The following is a 21,782-nucleotide window of genomic DNA, read 5'->3' as shown; positions in this document are numbered from 1 at the left end:
AAGCTGTATCAAACTTGAATGTTGTGTCCATACTTGCCCCAACTGTTCAGGGTTCGATCTCTGCGGTCGTATCAAGCTGCGCCCTGCGGAGCATTTTATTGAATTTGCATTGATATTGAATCCTTCAACTTCACTCAAAATTTTAAAATTCTATCTTGAATAGTTTTTGAAACCAGTAAGATAAGTGATCAGAAAACGGTCTTCAACCGTAGACATATTTTCTATAGAATATTTATACCCCGCTTTAAAAAAGTGGGGGTATACTGTCTTACCTCTGTCTGTCCATCCATCCATCCGTCCATCTGTCAGTCCATCCGTCAGTCCCACCGTCGGTCCCATGAATATTTTTCGTCACATTTTTCTCGGGAACTACATTACAATGATTTCTGAAATTTGGTTTCAGGGTTTATATGAGTCAGCTATACAGTGTGATGCGTTTTCAGATTCATCACTCAACAACTTCCTGTTTACCTTATACCTTTTAGCGGGGTCGGAGTATTATTAGTGAACAGTAGCTCACAGATTCACTTGTTGTGTATACCTCTATATCATGTAAATTGATCTTAGTTTAATAAAGTGGTGAATGATTAAATTGTATTAAATAAGTAATATTGTTTATTTTTAGGCTGAAATCATCCGACTAAGTGAGAATTATGTGCGAGCACTCGCCCGGGAGAATTCTGACATCGTAGATGGTCCGTATGCTGGCAGATTTACAGCTTATGGTTTGTTCACTATATTGTTATGAATATTTATAGATGTGGTATGATTGCCAACGAGACAACTACTACTGATTCATTATTATTCTTCGGATACCAATTGTCATGGTTTTTGTATTCTTCGGATACCAATTGTCATGGTTTTTGTATTCTTTGGATACCAATTGTCATGGTTTTTGTGGGTAAACATGAACCACAATTTAAATGTTTAATGAAGTATACATTTTTATATGCTTATATGCAGACTTGGGCAAAACCAAATATCAAATATCCACAATAATACAAATTACCCTAGGCCTCAATCCACGAAAATTCGTACCCACTATTATAAATGAATCCACGGTATCCACCAAAGACCAAAGGATGAGGATGTTACAGCTATACATTTATATGTCATTGTCCTGCCTTCAGCAATGATCAAAACCTATACTGAAATGACAGGGGGATGTGGTATGGTGCTGTATTATTGACATTGGGACAACTTTTCATTATTCATTGTTGGTTGCTTAACGGTACGACAAACTTTTAACTTAAGAACAAGAATCCTAAGAAATACATGTCACCATATGGCCTTCAGCAATGAGCAAAAACTAAACTAAAAAAATAAGGAGATGCTGTATTATTGCAAATGAGACAACTATTGACAAAAGACTAAAGAACAAGATTGCTAACAAATTCAGGTCACCATACAGACTTCAGTAATGAGCAAAACTTTACTGAAAAAAGTAAGGAGATGAAAGTGTGATTGCCAATGAGACAACTAATTATCCATGAGATTCCAATTGGTGTGGATGTAATCAACAGTACAGCCTTCAACAATGAGCAAAACCTTTACCCTAAAACAGTTTAGTCATCTATATACTGCCCTGTATAACAAAAAATGAAACAAACCAACAGAAAACTAACAGCTTGATCTAAGATTAAAACATTATCAAAAACAATTAGGATAAACAGCAACCATTGGATTACTTACTTCTGGCTTGAGACAAGCATATAAAGAATGTGGCGGGGATAAATTTTTATGCCCCCGACACAGGCAACAGGGGTATAAAGTGTTACCCTTGACCTTCGTCTCTCTGTCCGTCTGTCCAATTTTCTTTTGTTTGAAGCTTGAGTGGGGTCATATGGTCCTCAGACACATTCTTCTTTTATTTTATATATCATGTTTTTATAGGAATAAGATGATGTGGTATAATAACCAATGAATCATATAGTAAGCTATAAAACGATAACAAAATGTGTAATGATTGAAAAAAGAACACCCAACTGTACCAAGTCTGTTAAAGAATTATTTTAGAAGATTTAGTCAACTCAAAATGGTTATAGAAAAATTTAATTGAATTTAGAAGTTCTGAATAAAATATTAGCATATATATATATATATACATGATAAGTTTTATTATATCTGAATGTTTTAAGTTTATTGTCATGAATATGTAGATGTTTTGTATGGCTAATAAGAAATGTAATTCTATTAGTGTAAAGCTAATGACTCTTTTATTTACAAGATTTCTGTATAGTACTTTTTAATATGGTTTAGTGGGAAAAATATTTTAAATGAAAAATTATGGTTTCATGCTCTACTGATCAAGTTTTTATTTGTTATGATGGTTTCTGATTTTTAAACAAGTTTTTACTGATATTTAATTTTAAGACTAAAATTGTTTTTGAACATGTTGAATATAAAACGTTATTGGAAAATGTATCCTGTTTAATGATATGAATTTTATGGTTGATTAATTAAGAGAAAAACTGAACTTGATGAAGGAAATTATACACTTATTTTATCTAATATGAATTTTCAGTAAATATTTTGCAGAAAGCAATCTTTGACACCACATTACCTTCCTGTTGAATTTTTATGAATAAAAGATTGACTGTTGTTTACTTAATGTCGAATGACAAATATTTCATGCATATCAAGGAAGAAATAAAAAAAAAAAACAATGTTGTATAAACGCCCCAGCAAAAATTTATTAGAATCAAAGGATTAAATATAAATGCTATGTTGAAGACCGTGCTTTGACCTATAATGGTTTACTTTTATAAATTATGACTTGGATGGAGAGTTGTCCCATTGGCACTCATACCACATCTTCTTATATCTATATATGTAAACTTTCAAGGATGCTAATATTCTCGGATAGTTTTATATAGAAAGCATCAGACAAGATGAGGGGAAAGAAATTGATTGAGATGTTTTTTCTTGACTGTATTTTTAGTGTTGTTTGTCAACTTTTGTTGTGTCTTTTAACTTTTTTTGAACATTGTTGGTGTGCTCTTTAAGTCTTTTTCTTGTTTGACCCTCTAGATTAGTATACACAATCTCTCAACTGGTGCTTATTCCCGGTAAATTTTGACGTCATTGATGTCCAATGAAACATTTTACCCAGAATGACCTTAGGTCAACTGGGGCAGTTTATTTATAAAATTGTTATTGGTAGCTATCTATCAATAAATGATAATAATAGATAATTATTTATTTTATACTAAGTAGTAAATACATGTAAATTGTATGTTAAATACGATCAATGACAATCATACTGTATCATCCATCCATGATGATATCAATATCAGCACGGTTGTAAAGGCTTTATCACAACCTTAATCTGTGTGACGTCATGTCATCGACTGAAGACTTTATCAAGCCCCTAATCTGTATGACGTCACGTCACATAAAAAAACATCTGCTTGAGATCTATATAATAAAGTGTATATGATATGACTTTTTCAATATCACTCACAGTATCAACCCTCAACCAATATCATCCCTCAAGCAGAGCTCTCGGGATTATATTGGTGTCTCAGGTTAATACGGATGTGATATTGAAAAAGCCATATAATATTCTCTATATATATATCTTAAGCTGAAGCATCCATAACATGATACACATTTGTTATACATTTTGTAGATAGAAGCCCACATTAAGCTCCGTATTATGATGTCTTTATTTTTGAAACTAAACGTTGTTGCATTGCTTGACAAGTACGTAGAAAGATTAACTTCACAAAAGAAGATTATAATGAAATATTATTTTTCAGATCTGAAGAAGACTATAGCTGTATTACTGGAAAGCATGTTGGACAGAATAGATCATCTAGAAGCTAAAGTTAACATTACCAGATTGGGTGGATTGTTAGGCTTATCGTCCAATTTATCACAACATCAAAATAATAATGTCAATCCAGCTAAAGGCATCATTAACGCAGAAGGTAATTACAATGTTTTAGTATGAAGGAAATGTAAAGCTGAGTCCTTGTCTGTCAGTCGTTGTCACATGACCTGGACCTTATTTCCAGGCTGTAATTGTCAGATAAAGTTCAAGATTAGGACTATTCTTTAGTACTGTAACTATGATATGTAGACTCCTTGTTTCGAGTCTGACATAATTACATATACATGTGAAGAATGTAGATATTTGTCTAACATATGCCCCTCCTTTCTTTTCATATGATAATTGTTTAGTTAAGTTTTTGTCTTGCCTGCTAGTCAAAGGCATACTGTTGTTATCAATGGCATAAACAATTGTTATGCCCCACCTAGGAGCAGTATGTTTTTCGTTCTGTGCGTCTGTTTCGTTCGTCCGTCTGTCTGTCCCGCTTCAGGTTAAAGTTTTTGGTCAACATAGTTTTTGATGAAGTTGAAGTCCAATCAACTTGAAACGAAGTACACATGTTCACTATGAATATGATCTTTCTAATTTTAATGCCAAATTAGAGTTTTGGTCCCCATTTCATGGTCCACTGAACATAGAAAATGATAGTGCGAGTGGGGCATCCGTATACTGTGGACACATTCTTGTTTTTATCAATCAATCAGTCCTATTCACAATGACTGGAATATATTTTCAGGGATTTTGATCCTTGCTGAAGTGCATATACATGTATCAATAGTTTAAATAGATTGCTTTTGTTAAAAAATATTTTTGTTTTGGAAAGGAGGAAAAAAAGACGAAATAATTAACTGAAAAGTTAATGCTGTGGATTAATTTATTATAGTGGGTACCAATTTCATGGATTGAGGAAAAAATTTATTTTCGTAGATATTTGATTTTGTGGTTTGCAAATGTTTGTATACAAGCATATAGAAAATTTATATTTAGTTGAACATTTATATTTGTGGTTTCCCTAACGTTAGCTAAACAAACAAAATCATCTTTTTTTGGAATTCCTGATAACATGTTCTCCCTCATAACTATTTTATGTGTGATATAGTGCACTGTAATTCCTGATAACATGTTCTCCCTCATAACTATTTTATGTGTGATATAGTGCACAGTAAACCCTGTCCTTTTATTTTATTTGTTAAAAATATTCTTTGTGTGCATTTAAAAAGCATATGAATGAGTTGGAACAAACCTTGAATAGAAAGTAGCATATAAATATATGATCGTGAATTGATGTTTTCAGAGGGAATAGGTAGCTGGCTTTTTGGCAGAATCAGGCATGCCTTAGGAATTGGTAATGCTCACTTGTTACATATTTTGGACTTTGCTTTCTTTACTATACAGACCATTAGAAAGTTTATTATTATGTTTGCTGTTGGTTTTTTAAATCAAATTGAATCTTTATAACACTTTAAGAAAAGAGGAAACTAACGTTATCTTATTATGTTGAATGTATGCAAAACATATATGTCATGCAATTCAAATTCACGCTTACTGGTGTATGGTAAATTAACATGAATGTGTGATGATACTGATAATAAGTGGCTGCTTAACATCCAGTGACAAGTTTAATCATGTTCAGGCTGATAACATGTTTACCCAGACTGATTTTTGTCTTGCCTTGACAGAGTCAAAAAGCGAAACATATGTTTCCGGTGGCGGCGACGGCAGTGGCGGCGACAGCAGTGGCGGCAGCGTCAACAATGTATTAGTTTGTGATTAGGTCTAGTTCATGGTGAACCACTAGTGGTAGGTCAATGATATTTGGTATGCAGTTGTATTAGCATTGGCACATCTCATTACCATGGAGATTATTTGGCCCCGCCTCTCAGTCAAGGTCTATTGACTTTGAAACTTTTCATAGTTTACATGTATTAGTTTGTGATTAGGTCAATCTATGGGGAACCACTAGTGGTAGGTCAATGATATTTGGTATACAGTTGTATAAGCATTGGCATATCTCATTTCCATGGAAATTATGTGGCTCTGCCCCCTTAGTCATGGCCTATAGACTTTGAAAATTTTGCCAAGTTAACATGTATTAGTTTGTGAATAGGTCAGTTCAAGGGGAACCATTAGTGGTAGGCCAATGTTAATTGGTGTTCAGTTGTATAAACATTAGCACATCTCATTTCCATAGAGAATATTTGGCCCCGCCCCCTCAGTCATGGTCTATTTACTTTGAAACTTTTGCTTAGTTTACATGTATTAGTTTGTGATAAGATCAGTTTGAGATGAACTGCTAATGTTAAGTTAATGATATTTGGTATGCAAATTTATTGGCATTTGCAAGTATCGTTTCAATGAAGATTATATAGCCCCACCCCTGATCATGGTTCATTGACTTTGAAACTTTTACATAGTTTACAAGTTAATGTTTGTGTTTAGGTTTGTTTAAAGGGAATGACATAATAAGTCAATTGTATTTGGTATGCAGTTGTATTAGCATTGGCACATCTCATTCCATGGAGATTGTTTAGCCATGTACCTTCAGTCATGGTTCATTGACTTTGAATATTTGCATAACTTACATGTTAAAGTATTGCTATTTTGATTTCAACATTTGCATTATCAAAATTACAAAAAGGCGAGACATATCTCTGTGATAACATGCAGTTTATTCTTACTGCATGCTGACCGGTCTTTGATCTTACACTTAAATGCAGCTTGCTTAAAGGAGAAGCAGTGAATTCTAATTTTGAAGTCTTTGGTTTGAACTGGCTGGGCATTGAACCCAAGAAAATATGCACTCAGATGGAGCAGGCTACTTTGGAGACCATAGAGGTGGTCTATGATTATGAATTAGGAAGATTTGCTATTGATTGATTGATTGTTGGTGTTTAATGCCCATTTCAGCACTATTGGCTATTTTGTGGAGGTAAGTTTTTATTCGTGGAGGAAGCTAGAGTGCCTGGAGAAAACCACAGACCTTCAGCAGGAAAACTGACTATCCTAGCTATATATATATAGTCAATTAAGGTTGGAATCTAAATGCACCTGCCACGTGCTTGGTTTCGAACTCACAAATTCAGTGTTTACAGGCTAATTAAATTCTTAGAACACTCTGCCTCCGAGGCCCAATGATTTACAGATACCAGACTTTTAATTTGTTATCTCTGTTATGTTTAGTTCATTAACCGATTTTAATGTTATTATACTAGTGGTACAATAATTGTTTTATTGTTGTCTTTCTTTGCAATTGGCAGCTATATATATTTCTGTTTAAAATTGAGTAGTAACATCTTTGGGCTTCAATAGCGCTGAAAATTTCCAAAAATTAGGAAAAGCATTGATACATTGTAGCATAAATAGTAATTGTATATTCAGAATAAAGGCTGATATTAGCTTATGCTCTGGCTTGAAGGCATTATTTACTGTGCTGTTGTTTTAAGTGACAACATTTGGGATATAACTCAGATTTTAACCAGAAAATTGTTAGTTTTGGGAACATTTTGCTATTTGAAATAGAGCATGAATATCACTCAGAACTTATTTTGCAAGCTTCTTGTTCTATTTATATATTACCAATGGGACATAAATTTCTTAAATTTCCTGCATGCTAACATTGTATGGCTTTATTACCAATGAAATGAAAAGTAACTATTTTAAACGTAAACTTCAATATTTTATTAAATGCATAGATTCAAAATTAAATTCTTCTAATAAATAAAATATTTAAATACATTTGAAAAGAGGGCTAAAATGGCCCAAATTCTTACCTTCTATGAAAAATCCTGTATAGGTCAAATTGTTTAAGGAACTTAAACAACCTAATTGTTTTTGTCGAGCCTTCGACTTTAGTCGAAAAAGCGAGACATAGCGATCCTACATTCCGGCGGCGTCCACAAATATTCACTCTGTGGTTAAAGTTTTTAAAATTTTAATAACTTTCTTAAACTATCCTGGGTTTGTACCAAACTTGGACAGAAGCTTGTTTATGATCATAAGTTAGTATCCAGAAGTAAATTTTGTAAAAAAATAAATCCATTTTTTCCTTATTTTACTTTTAAATGGACTAAGATTTTCTGCCAGGAAACAACACATTCACTCTGTGGTTAAATTTTTTCAAAATTTTAATAACTTTCTTAAACTATTTTGGATTTGTACCAAACTTGGACAGAAGCTTGTTTATGATCAAAAGCTAGTATCTAGAAGGAAATTTTGTAAAAAAAATCAATCCATTTTTTCCATTTTTTATTTACTTTTAAATGGACTTAGATTTTCTGCCAGGAAACAACACATTCACTCTGTGGTTAAAGTTTTTAAAATTTTAATAACTTTCTTTTACTATTTTGGATTTGTACCAAACTTGGACAGAAGCTTGTTTATGATCAAATGCTAGTATCTAGAAGGAAATTTTGTTTTCTTCCAGTTAACATTACATTCAGTCTGCAGTTAAAGTTTTTAAACATTTATAAGATTCATAAACTATCCTAGATTTTTACCAAACTTGGACAGAAGCTTCTTACAATCAAAAGATAGTATCAAGAGGAATATTTTTATTGATTTACTTCCTCATTTTTGTTGAGCCTGCGAATTAACAGAAAAAGTAGGCGAGACACTGGGTTCCGCGGAACCCTTACGAATTTTTTTCAATCACTAATGCCTCGTGGTTCTTTATAGATGTCTTTAGGAATTTTTATACGACCGCAAAAAATTTTTTGGGATGGTATAATGGTATGATGTCATCGTCTTCTGCGTCTGCGTCGTCGTCTGAAGACACATTGGTTTCCGGACAATAACTTAAGTTTAAGTGAATGGATCTCTGTGCAATTTTTGAAGAAGGTTCAATACCACAAAAGGAAGGTTGGGATTGATTTTGGGGATGATGGTCCCAACCATTTACGAATTAGAGGCCCAAAAAGGGGCCCAAAACAAGCATTTTTCTAGTTTCGGGATAATAACTTGTGTATAAGTATTTCGATTGCTCTGAAATTGTACCACAATGTTTAATACCACAAGTAGAAGGTTGGGATTCATTTTGGGGGTTAGGGGGCCAACAGTTTAGGAATTAAGGGCCAAAAAGGGGCCAAAAACAAGCATTTTTCTAGTTTCCAGACAATAACTTGTGTGCAAGTGTATGGATATCTCTGACATTGTACCACAAGGTTCCATATAACAAAGGGAAGGCTGGGATCGAGTTTGGGGTTAAAGGCCCCAAACATGTAGGAATTAGGGGCCAAAAAAAGGCCAAAAACAAGCATTTTTCTAGTTTCCAGACAGTAACTTGTGTGTAAGTGTATGGATCTCTCTGAAATTGTACTACAAGGTTCCATAGTATGATACTACAAAGGAAAGGCTGGGATTGAGTTTTGGGGTTAATACTCCAAGGGGGGTTTCAAAAAGTTGGGGGGGGGGGGGGAATATTTTTCCTAATTTTTTTAAGGGATTCATATTTTTTTTCAAAATTTTTAAAATTTCAAATTTTTGAAAAGTTTCAAGAAGAAATCTTCAATTGCACAGTATTGCGCAATGGATTTATAAGATCTTTGACAACATTTATTTTGTGTGAGAAACCTATATTATGTCAAAAATTTGATCACAATCCAAATTCAGACAGTATCAAGCTTGAATATTGTGTCCAAATTTGTTCAGGGTTCCACCTCTGCGGTCGAATCAGTCTGCGTTCAGCGAAGCATTTTATTTGTATTTTGCTGCACACCAAAATTTGGTTCACACGTACACACAGACAAATTCTATTCTGTTCCGAGTCAGGAGCCTGTAATTCAGTGGTTGTCAGCTGTTACCAGTCATTTCCAAGGTCCGTCAGACATGCGGCAATGTCCAGTAATAAATGGTTTGGTCCAGTAAAATTTCATCAATTACTGGACCAAATGACCAGTGTAAATGTAAGAATTTGTAATACTCATAATTTAAAAGACTACTAAACCACTGACTGGACGAGTAATGCTTGAACAATTACTGCCAATACTGGACCAAAAGACCACTGAGGTAAAAAAAAAACCTTCAGAACCTCTGTGTTACTGTTTATCATCTTTTTTTTTGTTTGTTGTTTTGAACATAAATCTGGTTGTTGGTTTTCTCATTTGAATTGTTTTAAATTTTGTTATGTGAGGACCTTTTACGCTTGCTATGCTGTATAGGTTTTGTTGCAGGCTTTACTGCAATCTATAGTTGCTATAAACATATACGTCATTTTGTCACGATATTGGTAATATTACCACATCTCTTTATTTTATATTTATTGGATAGAAGAATGACCGTTAATGATATTTCATATACAAACAATAAAAATATTGTTTACACATATTAGTGATATTACAAATTGATAGAGGCATTGAAACGATTTCAAGCATAGCAATTTTACTGAATTTTCACCCAAAACATTCCTTCATTGGTATCACATATGTATTATTTTATAAAAGTTCAGTATGTTTATTGGGGCCTCGGTGGCCGAGTGGTCTAAGTAGTCGAACTACTGTATCACTAGGCAGTCAACACTGAGGTTGTGAGTTTGAATCCGGCAAGGGGCAGGTGCACTCGACTCCAATCTTAATTGACTAGGATTGTCAGTTTTTCTACCGGTGGTTCTCCAGGCACTACGTCTTCCTCCACCAATTAAAACTGACTGCCAGGAAATAGCACAATAGTGTTGAAAGTGGTGTTAAACACCAATCAATCAATCAATCAATCAGTATGTTTATTAACAGTGGCTATAATTTGCTTTTGATTTCATGGTTGCATCATTGCTATATATATGCTTTTTGCAATTCAATATTTGTTAGTATGCTGTTATTACTAATATTATGTACATATACATATACATGTGTTTTAAATTTTTACTATCTATCATGCCTTTTGGGTGTATTTTTATGAATTTGCATTTTAATTACCACCATAGATATGGGTTGCTGGTCATGTGCTTAATTTGCATATAATACCTTATCACAAATTATTATTTTTTTATATTATTATGTGTTTGCTTTGATTGATTAATGTTATTCATATTAATTTCAAATTGTTGACATATTTGCCATGGCAAAGAAATTGTGTGTTGAACCTTTCAGAAACACATATGTATTTTGTTTCAATTCAACCATATTATTGTAAAAAAAAATATGTTTCCAAAAAGTTGAATGTTGTCTCTGTCTTTTACATGTTGTACCAGTACCATTATCTGCATTTTCATCTACTAAAGATAAAATATACATATGTCAGACATTTATTATTAATGATGAACAAAACAAAATATCCACATGATTTTCCAATATATGGTAAGGCTGATCACAACCTTAAATGACATGACACCTAATTAAATAAACAGCTGATCACAACTTGTGCATGCTAAGCCTTAATTGACATGACACCTATTTAAATAAACAGCTGATCACAACTTGTGCATGCTTAGCCTTAAATGACATGACACCTATTTAAATAAACAGCTGATCACAACATGCGCATGCTTAGCCTTAAATGACATGACACCTATTTAAATAAACAGCTGATCACAACTTGCGCATGCTAAGCCTTAAATGACATGACACCTACTGTAAATTCAGAAATTATTGCGATGTTTTTATTATTGCGAAAAATGCGACAGGGTTATAATCGCATTAATTTAAACTCTCATTTTGAAATTTTTTATATGAATTAAACATGATTTTTTTCTCAATATCGCAAATATTAAAATCGCATTTTAGTTTAAAATGACAAAATCGCAATAATAAATGCACGCAATAATTTCTGAATTTACAGTATTTAAATAAACAGCTGATCACAACTTGTGCATGCTAAGCCTTAAATGACATGACACCTATTTGAATAAACAGCTGATCACAACTTGTGCATGCTAAGCCTTTAATGACATGACACCTATTTGAATAAACAGCTGATCACAACTTGTGCATGCTAAGCCTTAAATGACATGATAGTCTTACAATAAGGTCCTTTTTGAGTTCATGTCATCACACTGAACATTTTCCTGAGGTCAACACTTGATGGTCATGGTCATAGTCAATTCTGACTGAGGATATACTGTAAATTCATGAATTTCTGCTTGCATTTATTATAGTGATGGTTGAAAAAAAATGGACAAAATTAATTGTGAATATTGAACAATGAACACATTTATTGTAATTGTTGACCAATGGAAAAAAATAGTTACTGTAAATTCAGAAATTATTGAGAGGTGTTTATTAAAGCGAATAATTCTACTGGGTGAATATCGATATCGCAATACATGTAATAAGAACTCGCATTCTGATATCTGATACATATATCTGTATGCAGATTTTCCTGAAATCACGATAATTAATCTTGCATTTTTGTCCATTTTTCAAAAATTGCAATAATTTCTGAATTTACAGTATATCAAAATTTAATATGTGAGTTCTTATTTTTGGAATTTTTTTAATTAATCAAGAATCATTGATGAACACAACAGAACAAAATTTGACTGTACCGGTACTGTGTTGATTTCAATGGTGTTGTTCTATTTTACAGTTTAATAATTAAGTTAAAACAACTTTCAAGTTCTGAATTGAGTTGTAAATGTGATATTGACTATTTTTCAGATGTTATTAACGGTGTCACACAGGAATGTGCCTTAACTGCTGAAGATAAACAGCTCTTTCCCAACTGTGAAGGGAAAGTTATGGTATGAAATTATTTATAAGTGTCTATTCCAGTGTGGCAAACAGAATGCCTTTTAGTCGGATCTTGTTTAAACTGTGTACTGGTGTATTGACAGAAAGTCCAAAAAGAAGTCAATACATTTTTATGGCTATTTGATATCGTGGTTTTGCCAAAGTCTGCATATAAGCCTATAGAAAATTTGTACTTTGTTAAACTTTTAAATTCTGGGTTCACCTATACCCATGAAATCTAGAAAGTTTTTATCCCATGAATAATAGTGAATCCACTATATTGTTGATGACTTGGTTTGTATCTGGGATGTGGATAAATGCTTAATAGAGACATCCCAACTAAAGACATTACTGAGACTTACCTATTATCTAGGCAATCAATTTGTAAGGCCAATGGAAGAAGTACACCACTAGTGCATGGTCCCATTGCTTTCTATGTTAAATTCCTCAATTTCAAGCAGACACAGCTCTTTTGTCTTAAGTTCAAATAAAGTGACAATCACAGCATGGTGTCTTCTACTGAAAAAAAATCAACATACCTTTAATTACATATAAGAGAGACAGAGATGCAAACAGTTTTTTTTTCTGTTAGATATTGGGGCCTACAGGGTAGCAAGTTTTGTCGGACCCATCAATTTTTTGCCAGACCTACATTTTTTTATATCAGCTTTTTATACAGTAAGAGAAAGAAGATAGGATGTCTTTACAGTGACAGCTGCTTTAGTGGATTGTTTTTAGAAAATATCTAAAATTCAATTGAGTTCTTTTATTTGATAATTACTAATTTTTTATACGACCGCAAAAAAATTTTTGTGGTCGTATATTGGTATGACGTTGGCGTCGTCGTCGTCGTCGTCCTCGTCGTCGTCCGAAGACACATTGGTTTTCGCACTCTAACTTTAGTTTAAGTTAATGGATCTCTATGAAATTTTACCACGAGGTTCAATACCACAAAAGGAAGGTTGGGATTGATTTTGGGGGTTATGGTACCAACAGTAAAGGAATTAGGGACCAAAAAGGGGCCAAAAATAAGCATTTTTGTAACTTCCAGACATAACTTGTGTGTTAGTGTATGGATCTCTCTGACATTGTACCACAAGGTTCCATATCACAAAAGGAATGCTGGGATTGGTTTTGGGGGTAATTGCCTCAAAATTTTAGGAATTAGGGGCCAAAAAAGGGGCAAAAAACAAGCATTTTTCTAGTTTCATGACAATAACTTGTGTGTAAGTGTATGGCTCTTTCTGAAATTGTACTACAAGGTACCATATCACAAAGGGAAAGCTGGAATTGAGTTTGGGGGTAATTGCCGAAACGTTTAGGAATTGGGGGCCAAAAAGGGGCCAAAAATAAGCATTTTTCTAGTTTCCAGACAATAACTTGTGTTCAAGTGTATGGATCTCTCTGAAATTGTACTGCAAGGTACCATACCACAAAGGGAAGGCTGGGATTGATGATGGGGGTAATTGCCTCAATATTTTAGGAATTAGGGGCCAAAAAGGGGCAAAAAACAAGCATTTTTCTAGTTTCAGGACAATAACTTGTGTGTAAGTGTATGGATCTTTCTGAAATTGTACTACAAGGTTCCATATCACAAAGGGAAAGCTGGGTTTGAGTTTGGGGGTAATTGCCCTAAACGTTTAGGAATTTGGGGCCAAAAAAGGGCCAAAAAACACATTTTTCTAGTTTCCAGACAATAACTTGTGTTCAAGTGTATGGATCTGTCTGAAATTGTACTGCAAGGTACCATACCACAAAGGGAAGGCTTAAATTGAGTTTGGGGGTGATGAATCATAAGGGGGTTCAAAAAATTTGGGGGGGGGGATTTTTTTTTTTTTCCTTTTTTTTTTCTTTTAAAATTTTCCATTTTAAGTTGGTTATTTCTGATTGATATTTAAAAGCAGATAATAATGATATTGTAGGAGATACACACCAAACAGGATGTTTAAATTATTATATAATAAGTATTGTGCAATAGCAAGAAATTTTCAATTGCACAGTATTGCACAATAGCAAGAAATCTTCAATTGCACAGTATTGCGCAATAGCAGGAAATCTTCAATTGCACAGTATTGCTCAATAGCTAGAAATATCCAATAGCACAATATTGCGCAATAGCAAGAAATTGTCAATTGTACAGTATTGCGCAATAGCAAGAAATATTTAATTGCACAGTATTGTGCAAAAGAAGATACTTCGTATAAATTGCTTATTTCTTGACCAATTTCAATGGGGTTTTATTCTTGAATTCTTGGGGTTCTTTAATATGCTGAATCTAACCGTGTATTTAGTTTTTGGATTTTGGGCCCCATTTTTAAATTGGTCCATATTGAGGTCCAAAGGGTCCAAAATTTAAACTTTGTTTGATTTCATCAAAAATTGAATTATTGGGGTTCTTTGATATGCCGAATCTAACCGTGTATTTAGATTCTTAATTTTTGGTTCCGTTTTCAAATTGGTCTACATTAAGGTCCAAAGGGTCCAAAATTAAACTTAGTTTGATTTTAACAAAAATTAAATTCTTAGGGTTCTTTGATATGCTGAATCTAAACATGTATTTAGATTTTTGATTATGGGCCCAGTTTTCAAGTTGGCCCAAATCGGGGTCCAAAATTAAACTTTGTTTGATTTCAACAAAAATTGAATATATGGGGTTCTATGATATGCTGAATATAAAATGTATTTAGATTTTTTATTTTTGGGCCCCGTTATCAACTTTGTCCACATTGAGGTCAAAAGGGTCCAAAATTAAACTTTGTTTGATTTCATCAAAAATTGAATTCTTGGGGTTCTTTGATATGCTGAATCTAACCATGTATTTAGATTTTGGATATTGGACCATAATAGGTGAATGTCCAATTTAAAATTTTTAAGTTCTTAGACCACATTCATTCTGTGTCAGAAACCTATGCTGTGTCAAATATTTAATCACAATCCAAATGCAAAGCTGTATCAAGCTTGAATGTTGTGTCCATACTTGCCCCAACTGTTCAGGGTTCGACCTCTGCGGTCGTATCAAGCTGCGCCCTGGGGAGCATTTTATTTTATTGTGTACCACTGAACTGCAGGCTAGGGCCATTCTCCATTTTTTTGACAGTTCTCTAAGATTTTTAATTGATTACAACTTTCTCAGGAAAGTGAGGACTGAAAAGTCAATTCAGTTTTAAATTTCCCTCTTTAAAGTTCCCAGTTACAACTCTCATCACAGGGATACATGTACTTACAAAAAATCAATCAGATTGATATATATGCTGTGTGCAGCTTGTTTCCAGATCTTACTTTTTGTTATCCTTGTATATTTTGATATATTTGTAAATTGCATGAATAAATATGTTTAAACTTCAAAAAGCAACATTTGAAAATTTTATAATTTTTTTACCATTATGTTGGTACACAAAATTTTGTTTTAATGGAAGACTACTTTTCATATAATAAATGTCACATTTTAAGTGTTCAGATACATTAACTTTTATTTTGGTGAATAATTACTCATCAATTGAGGTGCTCCTTTATTGGAAGAAGATTCGCAATACAGTTACAGTTACAGAAAGAATGAAAACTGCCGTTTTTCTCTCCAATCTCATGTATCCCCATTGTTTACCGCGAAAGTTGACCAACAAAGCATTGATGTTTGAATCATATGATCTACAGCAAACATACTAACTAACTTTAATTAATAAATTTTCAACAAGGCAAATTTCAATTCCCCACTCAATAGGTTAGCACCAAAAATGCTAAATCTTACTAAAATCCTAGAGAACTGTCTGCTGGTCATTAGGTCTTGCACAAAAGCCAAATTTGCCAGACCTACTCAATTTCTGCCCCCTCGGGCCGACAGGTCCGACGATAAGTTGCATCTCTGGAGAGAACTCAGGTTCGCAGAACTTCGGATGTACCAAAACAGGTTCTTCAGATTTGCCTCGACCAAATGTTATGAAACTTATACACAATTCTTATTTCTACAAAACACAGATCAAGATTGAATTTTGGTGGCGTCACTTTTACCGTTCTAGAGTTATGCCCCTTTACAAATGGAAAAATTGCTGAAATATTCGTTTCTGTTCTCTTAAACTTAAGTTTGCCTCAATTAAATGTTATGAAACATAAACACAATGCTTATTATCACAAAACTCAGATCAAGTACAAATTTGGGTAGTGTCACATTTACAGTTCTTGACTTATGTCCCTTTTTAACGTTATATGCAAGTGGGGGCATCATCTGTGTCCCATGGACACATTCCCCATTTATTTCATTATTATTCACATGAGATTTAAATATATTCAATTACCTCTAGGGTAATTGTTTGATACAGTGTCACAATGAAACCTTTTCAAAATGCTAGCCAAATATCCATTTACCAATAAAAAGTGCCAGACATATGTCGAGTAAATTTTCATGTATTAAAAAGAAATTTCTGTATGAAATACGAAAGGTTGGAAATATTTGCCGCAGCTTGAAATATAGAGATGTCTTGGTCACACAAAAAAAGAAGAAAATAAATAAATGAAATACATGTAAGATGTTTTCATAATAAGGGCCATACATACTAAACTTATGTGGAATCAGTAAATTTAAAAACTGCTTTTTATGAGCCACAAATCCTTAAAACAACAAAATGACATATAGCTATGTACAATGCCATTTATTTGTTACAATGCTGAATTCCAGAATTGTTGTTAATTAAGGATCAAATACTTTTTGTAGAGTTGTAAGTCTGTAAATGAATCTTTTTGTACCATTTTGTGTGTACATAATTAATTTCCAGAAATACTAAAGATATAACTAAAAAATCCAGCAAAAGTTCTCTGATTAATAGAGTTAGCCCCTTGGTAACATTAATTATATGGAAAATTGTGTTATACATGTTGTAAGTGCTCTCACATGTACAATTCTTGCCAGATTTTTATCAATTAATATCAAAGGTTAATATCAGCAATGTATTGATCACTTTCAAAAAACAGTGTGGATTGACTTTTTTTTTTAAAGGGATATACCCCTTAGAAATATTAATTATATGGGAAATTGCACTGAAAGTGCTCGCAAACCTACATTTCTCTGAGGTATTTATAAAAAGTATTTGAGAAGAAAAGCCTATTATTTTTAGTTATTTCCCTTGGACAGATAAAATATGTGATGGGCTACATTGGAATATTTTCCATTAATTAATATTCTATTCTGTTTGTTACAGTGGATGAGGCAGATGTGGACATCAGATCCATGTTATGGAGGGTATGGTGTGGATGGCTCAGAATGCTCGTTTGTTATGTACCTCAGTGAAGTAAGTTGGTAGCTAATTGGATTAATGGGCTACTTAACATAGGGCTGTTTCTAAATTGATTGTGGGTGGGGTATGGGAGGCACCTAAATTAATTAATTGTGGGTGGTTGCATTTTCCTTAGAATTTTGGAAGAATTTGAGTAAAATAAAAATATTTATATTAAGCATGGTTGGGGTCCAAAAAAAAATAATTCCTATGTCTCCCATGCATTTAATTCTGGAACAGCTCTTAGATTGTACTCAAAAATGGTTTTCAATAATGAAAATAGACCATGGGATAGGGTAAAACACAAAACAGTACTATAGTCTTGTTATTTACCAAGCCTCATGGCATCTGTATGGAATAAAACTAAGAAGTGGTACAGTAATAAATTGGCTTTGTGTTTGCCAACAAACGACCTTTAAAAACATGAAAGCCAATGCAAGGTCATAAACATAGAATACAGACAACATAACATTCTTACTTTGTACTATTAACAACAGTATTTTAATATTGCTTAGCTTAAATTAATTAACAAAATATTTGATCAATTGAAGTACAGGAGGTCATAGGTTAAATCCTTGACCAGTTCCAACTGAATTCTTTAAAATAGTACAACTTATTCTCCCCTACATGAATAGGGCTAGTAGGAAGACCTAAGCATGGTCAATTCAAATGTTACTGAGGAGGGAAGACTTTTACCTTTTACATCTACATTGTACAATTACCCAACAACACACTGATGACTGTACATTAAAACCCTACGACAAATGTTTGTCTAAGGGCTGTTCCAGATTTAAATGGATGGGGGAGGGGTTAATGGGAGGCACTTTTTTTTTTACTTTTCGCTTTACTTATAATTCCAACAAAGTTCTAAGGAAAATACAACCACCCATATGTTATTAATTTGTGTGCTTCCCATCCCCACACCTTATAAATTTTGGAACAGCCCTTATTCTAATTTTGAATATGGATAATCAAACAGTTGACAGAAAAAAAAGTCATAAAAAAATTTACTTATGAATATTAAATGTGATATTAGAGGAAAGTATGCAACTAAAATTTTACAAATGTTTTGATATTTTCACAGGTTGAAGGATGGTGTCCCAAGAAAGCATGGAGAGGAAAAGTACAGATACTTCAAGAAGATACAAAATTGATAAGATATGTAAGAAAAAGAGTTTTTTATTTCATCTTTTTCATTTCAAGGAAAAAATTTAAAAAGGAATTTCAATCTGTCCTGAACCATTCAAAAACTGTCGACAGTTTCTGTAAAGAAATAGCATTTACTGTGGATTCATTTATTTCCGTGGGTACCAATTTTCATGGATTCAAGAAAACTTGCATTTTCATGGATATTTAATTTCATGGTTTTGCTGAAGTCTGCATACAAGCATATAGAAAATTTGTCATTCGTTGAACATTTAATTTCGTGGTTCACCTTTACCCAAGAATTCCACCAAAATTGGTTTCTAACGTATAATACTAAATCCACAGTATAGGAATTTAGGAGATATGATGTAATTGTATTTGCCAATATAACAAATTAATCTAAACTCTACTCTTGGTATTTAATGCTAAGATGAGCCTACATGTAAGCTGTATTCTCCCCAGGCAGATATGACGCTGTGGTCTTTCATAATTAATTGCCGAAAATAAATATTGAATTTTCTCATTGGTCAATTATAACAATCTATTTTGATACAACCAATGAGCGTGATGAAAACACGAGGTAACTTGCAATTCACAACTACAAATATTTAGGAAGTGCCTGTCTTTGTTACTTTGAATAGGAAAATTTAAATAAAAGGATATGGTAAAGGCTTGAGACGAGTTGGTTGCTACCAAGCTTTAGACAGAAAATAAATTCATTATTCAAGTTTGGAATTGTCAGGATCCATCAAAGAGGCCTTCACTATAACTGAAAATTGAAAATTATGCAGGATTGAACACTATTAGTTAATAATTTAATACCAAACCTACTAAAATCAAATGTTGATATAGCCTGTTAATTCAGAAATTATTGCGAAGTTTTTATTAATTGAAATAATGCAATTTGGTGAGTATCACTATAATATATACTCCCAATTCTGATATTTGATACACTGTATGTAGCCATTCTTAAAATTGCAATAGTTAATCTTGCATTTTTATTCATTCTTCAAAAATGGCAATGATAAATAATTTCTGGATTTGCAGTATAATCTTGCAGAGTAATAATACTTTCATGATGCAAGCAAAAATCCCCCTATTATGAATTTATCTCTTTCAGGCTAATATAAGTACAGATATAGAAGAATTAATGAAAGTATTGGTAGATCCGAATGAAAGACAGGGATATGCTTGGATCAGAATGAGAATACGGAGAATGTGGCCAAGGTTTAGTAAAGCTATGAAAAGTCTCCAATTAAAACAAGATATGAATGGCAGGAGGAAGAAAAAGGTAATACATATTTAGATATTTCTCTTTATGATGCCCGTTGCAGGAGAAAGAGTCCTATTAATTTTAAGGTCAATACCCCAAAGTATTAGGTCAACTATAATTTGATAAGATCCCTATTGATTTTGAAGTCACTTGTTCTAATGTCAAGGGCATAGTTGCTAAAAACCGATTGTATAAGACCATATTACTATCTAAAACCATATTAGAAATGGATTATACACTGAATTAAGAGAAAAAACTATGGCATCTGTTCATTTTAAGTTTTTATACGACCGCAAAAAAGTTTTTGTGGTCGTATATTGGTATGACGTTGGCATCGTCGTTGTCGTCGTCGTCCAAAGACACATTAGTTTTCGCACTCTAACTTTAGTTTAAGTGAATGGATCTCAATGAAATTTTACCATAAGGTTCAATACCACAAAAGGAAGGTGGGGATTGATTTTGGGGGTTATGGTACCCACAGTTAAGGAATAAGGGGCCAAAAAGGGGCTCAAAATAAGCATTTTTGTAACTTCCATACATAACTTGTGTGTAAGTGTATGGATCTCTCTGACATTGTACCACAAGGTTCCATATCACAAAGGAAATGCTGGGATTGATTTTGGGGGTAATTGCCTCCAAATTTTAGGAATTAGGGGCCAAAAAGGGGCAAAAAACAAGCATTTTTCTAGTTTCATGACAATAACTTGTGTGTAAGTGTATGGATCTCTCTGACATTGTATCACAAGGTTCCATATCACAAAGGGAATGCTGGGATTGATTTTGGGGGTAATTGCCTCCAAATTTTAGGAATTAGGGGCAAATTTAAAAAAGAGGCAAAAAACAAGCATTTTTGTCGAGCCTTCGACTTTAGTCGAAAAAGCGAGACATAGCGATCCTACATTCTGTCGGCGTCGGAGTCGTCGTCGTCGTCGTCGTCGGCGGCGTCCACAAATATTCACTCTGTGGTTAAAGTTTTTGAAATTTTAATAACTTTCTTAAACTATCCTGGATTTCTACCAAACGTGGACAGAAGCTTGTTTATGATCATAAGATAGTATCCAGAAGTTAATTTTGTAAAAATAAAATTCCATTTTTTCCGTATTTTACTTATAAATGGACTTAGTTTTTCTGCCAGAAATATTACATTCACTCTGTGGTTAAAGTTTTTAAAATTTTAATAACTTTCTTAAACTATCCTGGGTTTCTACCAAACTTGGACAGAAGCTTGTTTATGATCATAAGATAGTATCCAGAAGTAAATTTTGTAAAAAAAAAAATCCATTTTTTCCTTATTTTACTTTTAAATGGACTTAGATTTTCTGCCAGGAAACAACACATTCACTCTGTGGTTAAAGTTTTTAAAATTTTAATAACTTTCTTTTACTATTTTGGATTTGTACCAAACTTGGACAGAAGCTTGTTAATGATCTAAAGCTAGTATCTAGAAGGAAATTTTGTAAAAAAATAAATCTATTTTTTCCGTATTTTACTTTTAATGGACTTAGATTTTCTGCCAGGAAACAACACATTCACTCTGTGGTTAAAGTTTTTAAAATTTTAATAACTTTCTTGTACTATTTTGGATTTGTACCAAACTTGGTCAGAAG

General features: G+C 33.1%; 1 protein-coding gene across 4 annotated transcripts in view; it reads left to right on the top strand.

The window, feature by feature from the left end:
- The window catches only part of LOC127717647 (alpha-1,6-mannosylglycoprotein 6-beta-N-acetylglucosaminyltransferase A-like), a 106,052-nt gene that overhangs the window by 33,058 nt on the left and 51,212 nt on the right, over positions 1–21,782 (top strand). For 3 of the 4 annotated variants that reach the window (XM_052223375.1, XM_052223373.1, XM_052223374.1), the window contains exons 3-9: positions 626–725; positions 3,762–3,932; positions 5,130–5,180; positions 12,421–12,503; positions 17,682–17,771; positions 18,841–18,918; positions 20,023–20,193. In XM_052223375.1, coding sequence (XP_052079335.1) covers positions 626–725; positions 3,762–3,932; positions 5,130–5,180; positions 12,421–12,503; positions 17,682–17,771; positions 18,841–18,918; positions 20,023–20,193 — 744 coding nt within the window. The remainder of the gene's footprint in view (positions 1–625; positions 726–3,761; positions 3,933–5,129; positions 5,181–12,420; positions 12,504–17,681; positions 17,772–18,840; positions 18,919–20,022; positions 20,194–21,782) is intronic. The other variant, XM_052223376.1, reaches the window with a different exon arrangement.

Source organism: Mytilus californianus, unplaced genomic scaffold (genome assembly GCF_021869535.1).
Source record: "Mytilus californianus isolate M0D057914Y unplaced genomic scaffold, xbMytCali1.0.p SCAF_10, whole genome shotgun sequence".
Lineage (NCBI taxonomy): Eukaryota > Metazoa > Mollusca > Bivalvia > Mytilida > Mytilidae > Mytilus > Mytilus californianus.
This window is presented reverse-complemented; position numbering and strand designations above follow the sequence as displayed.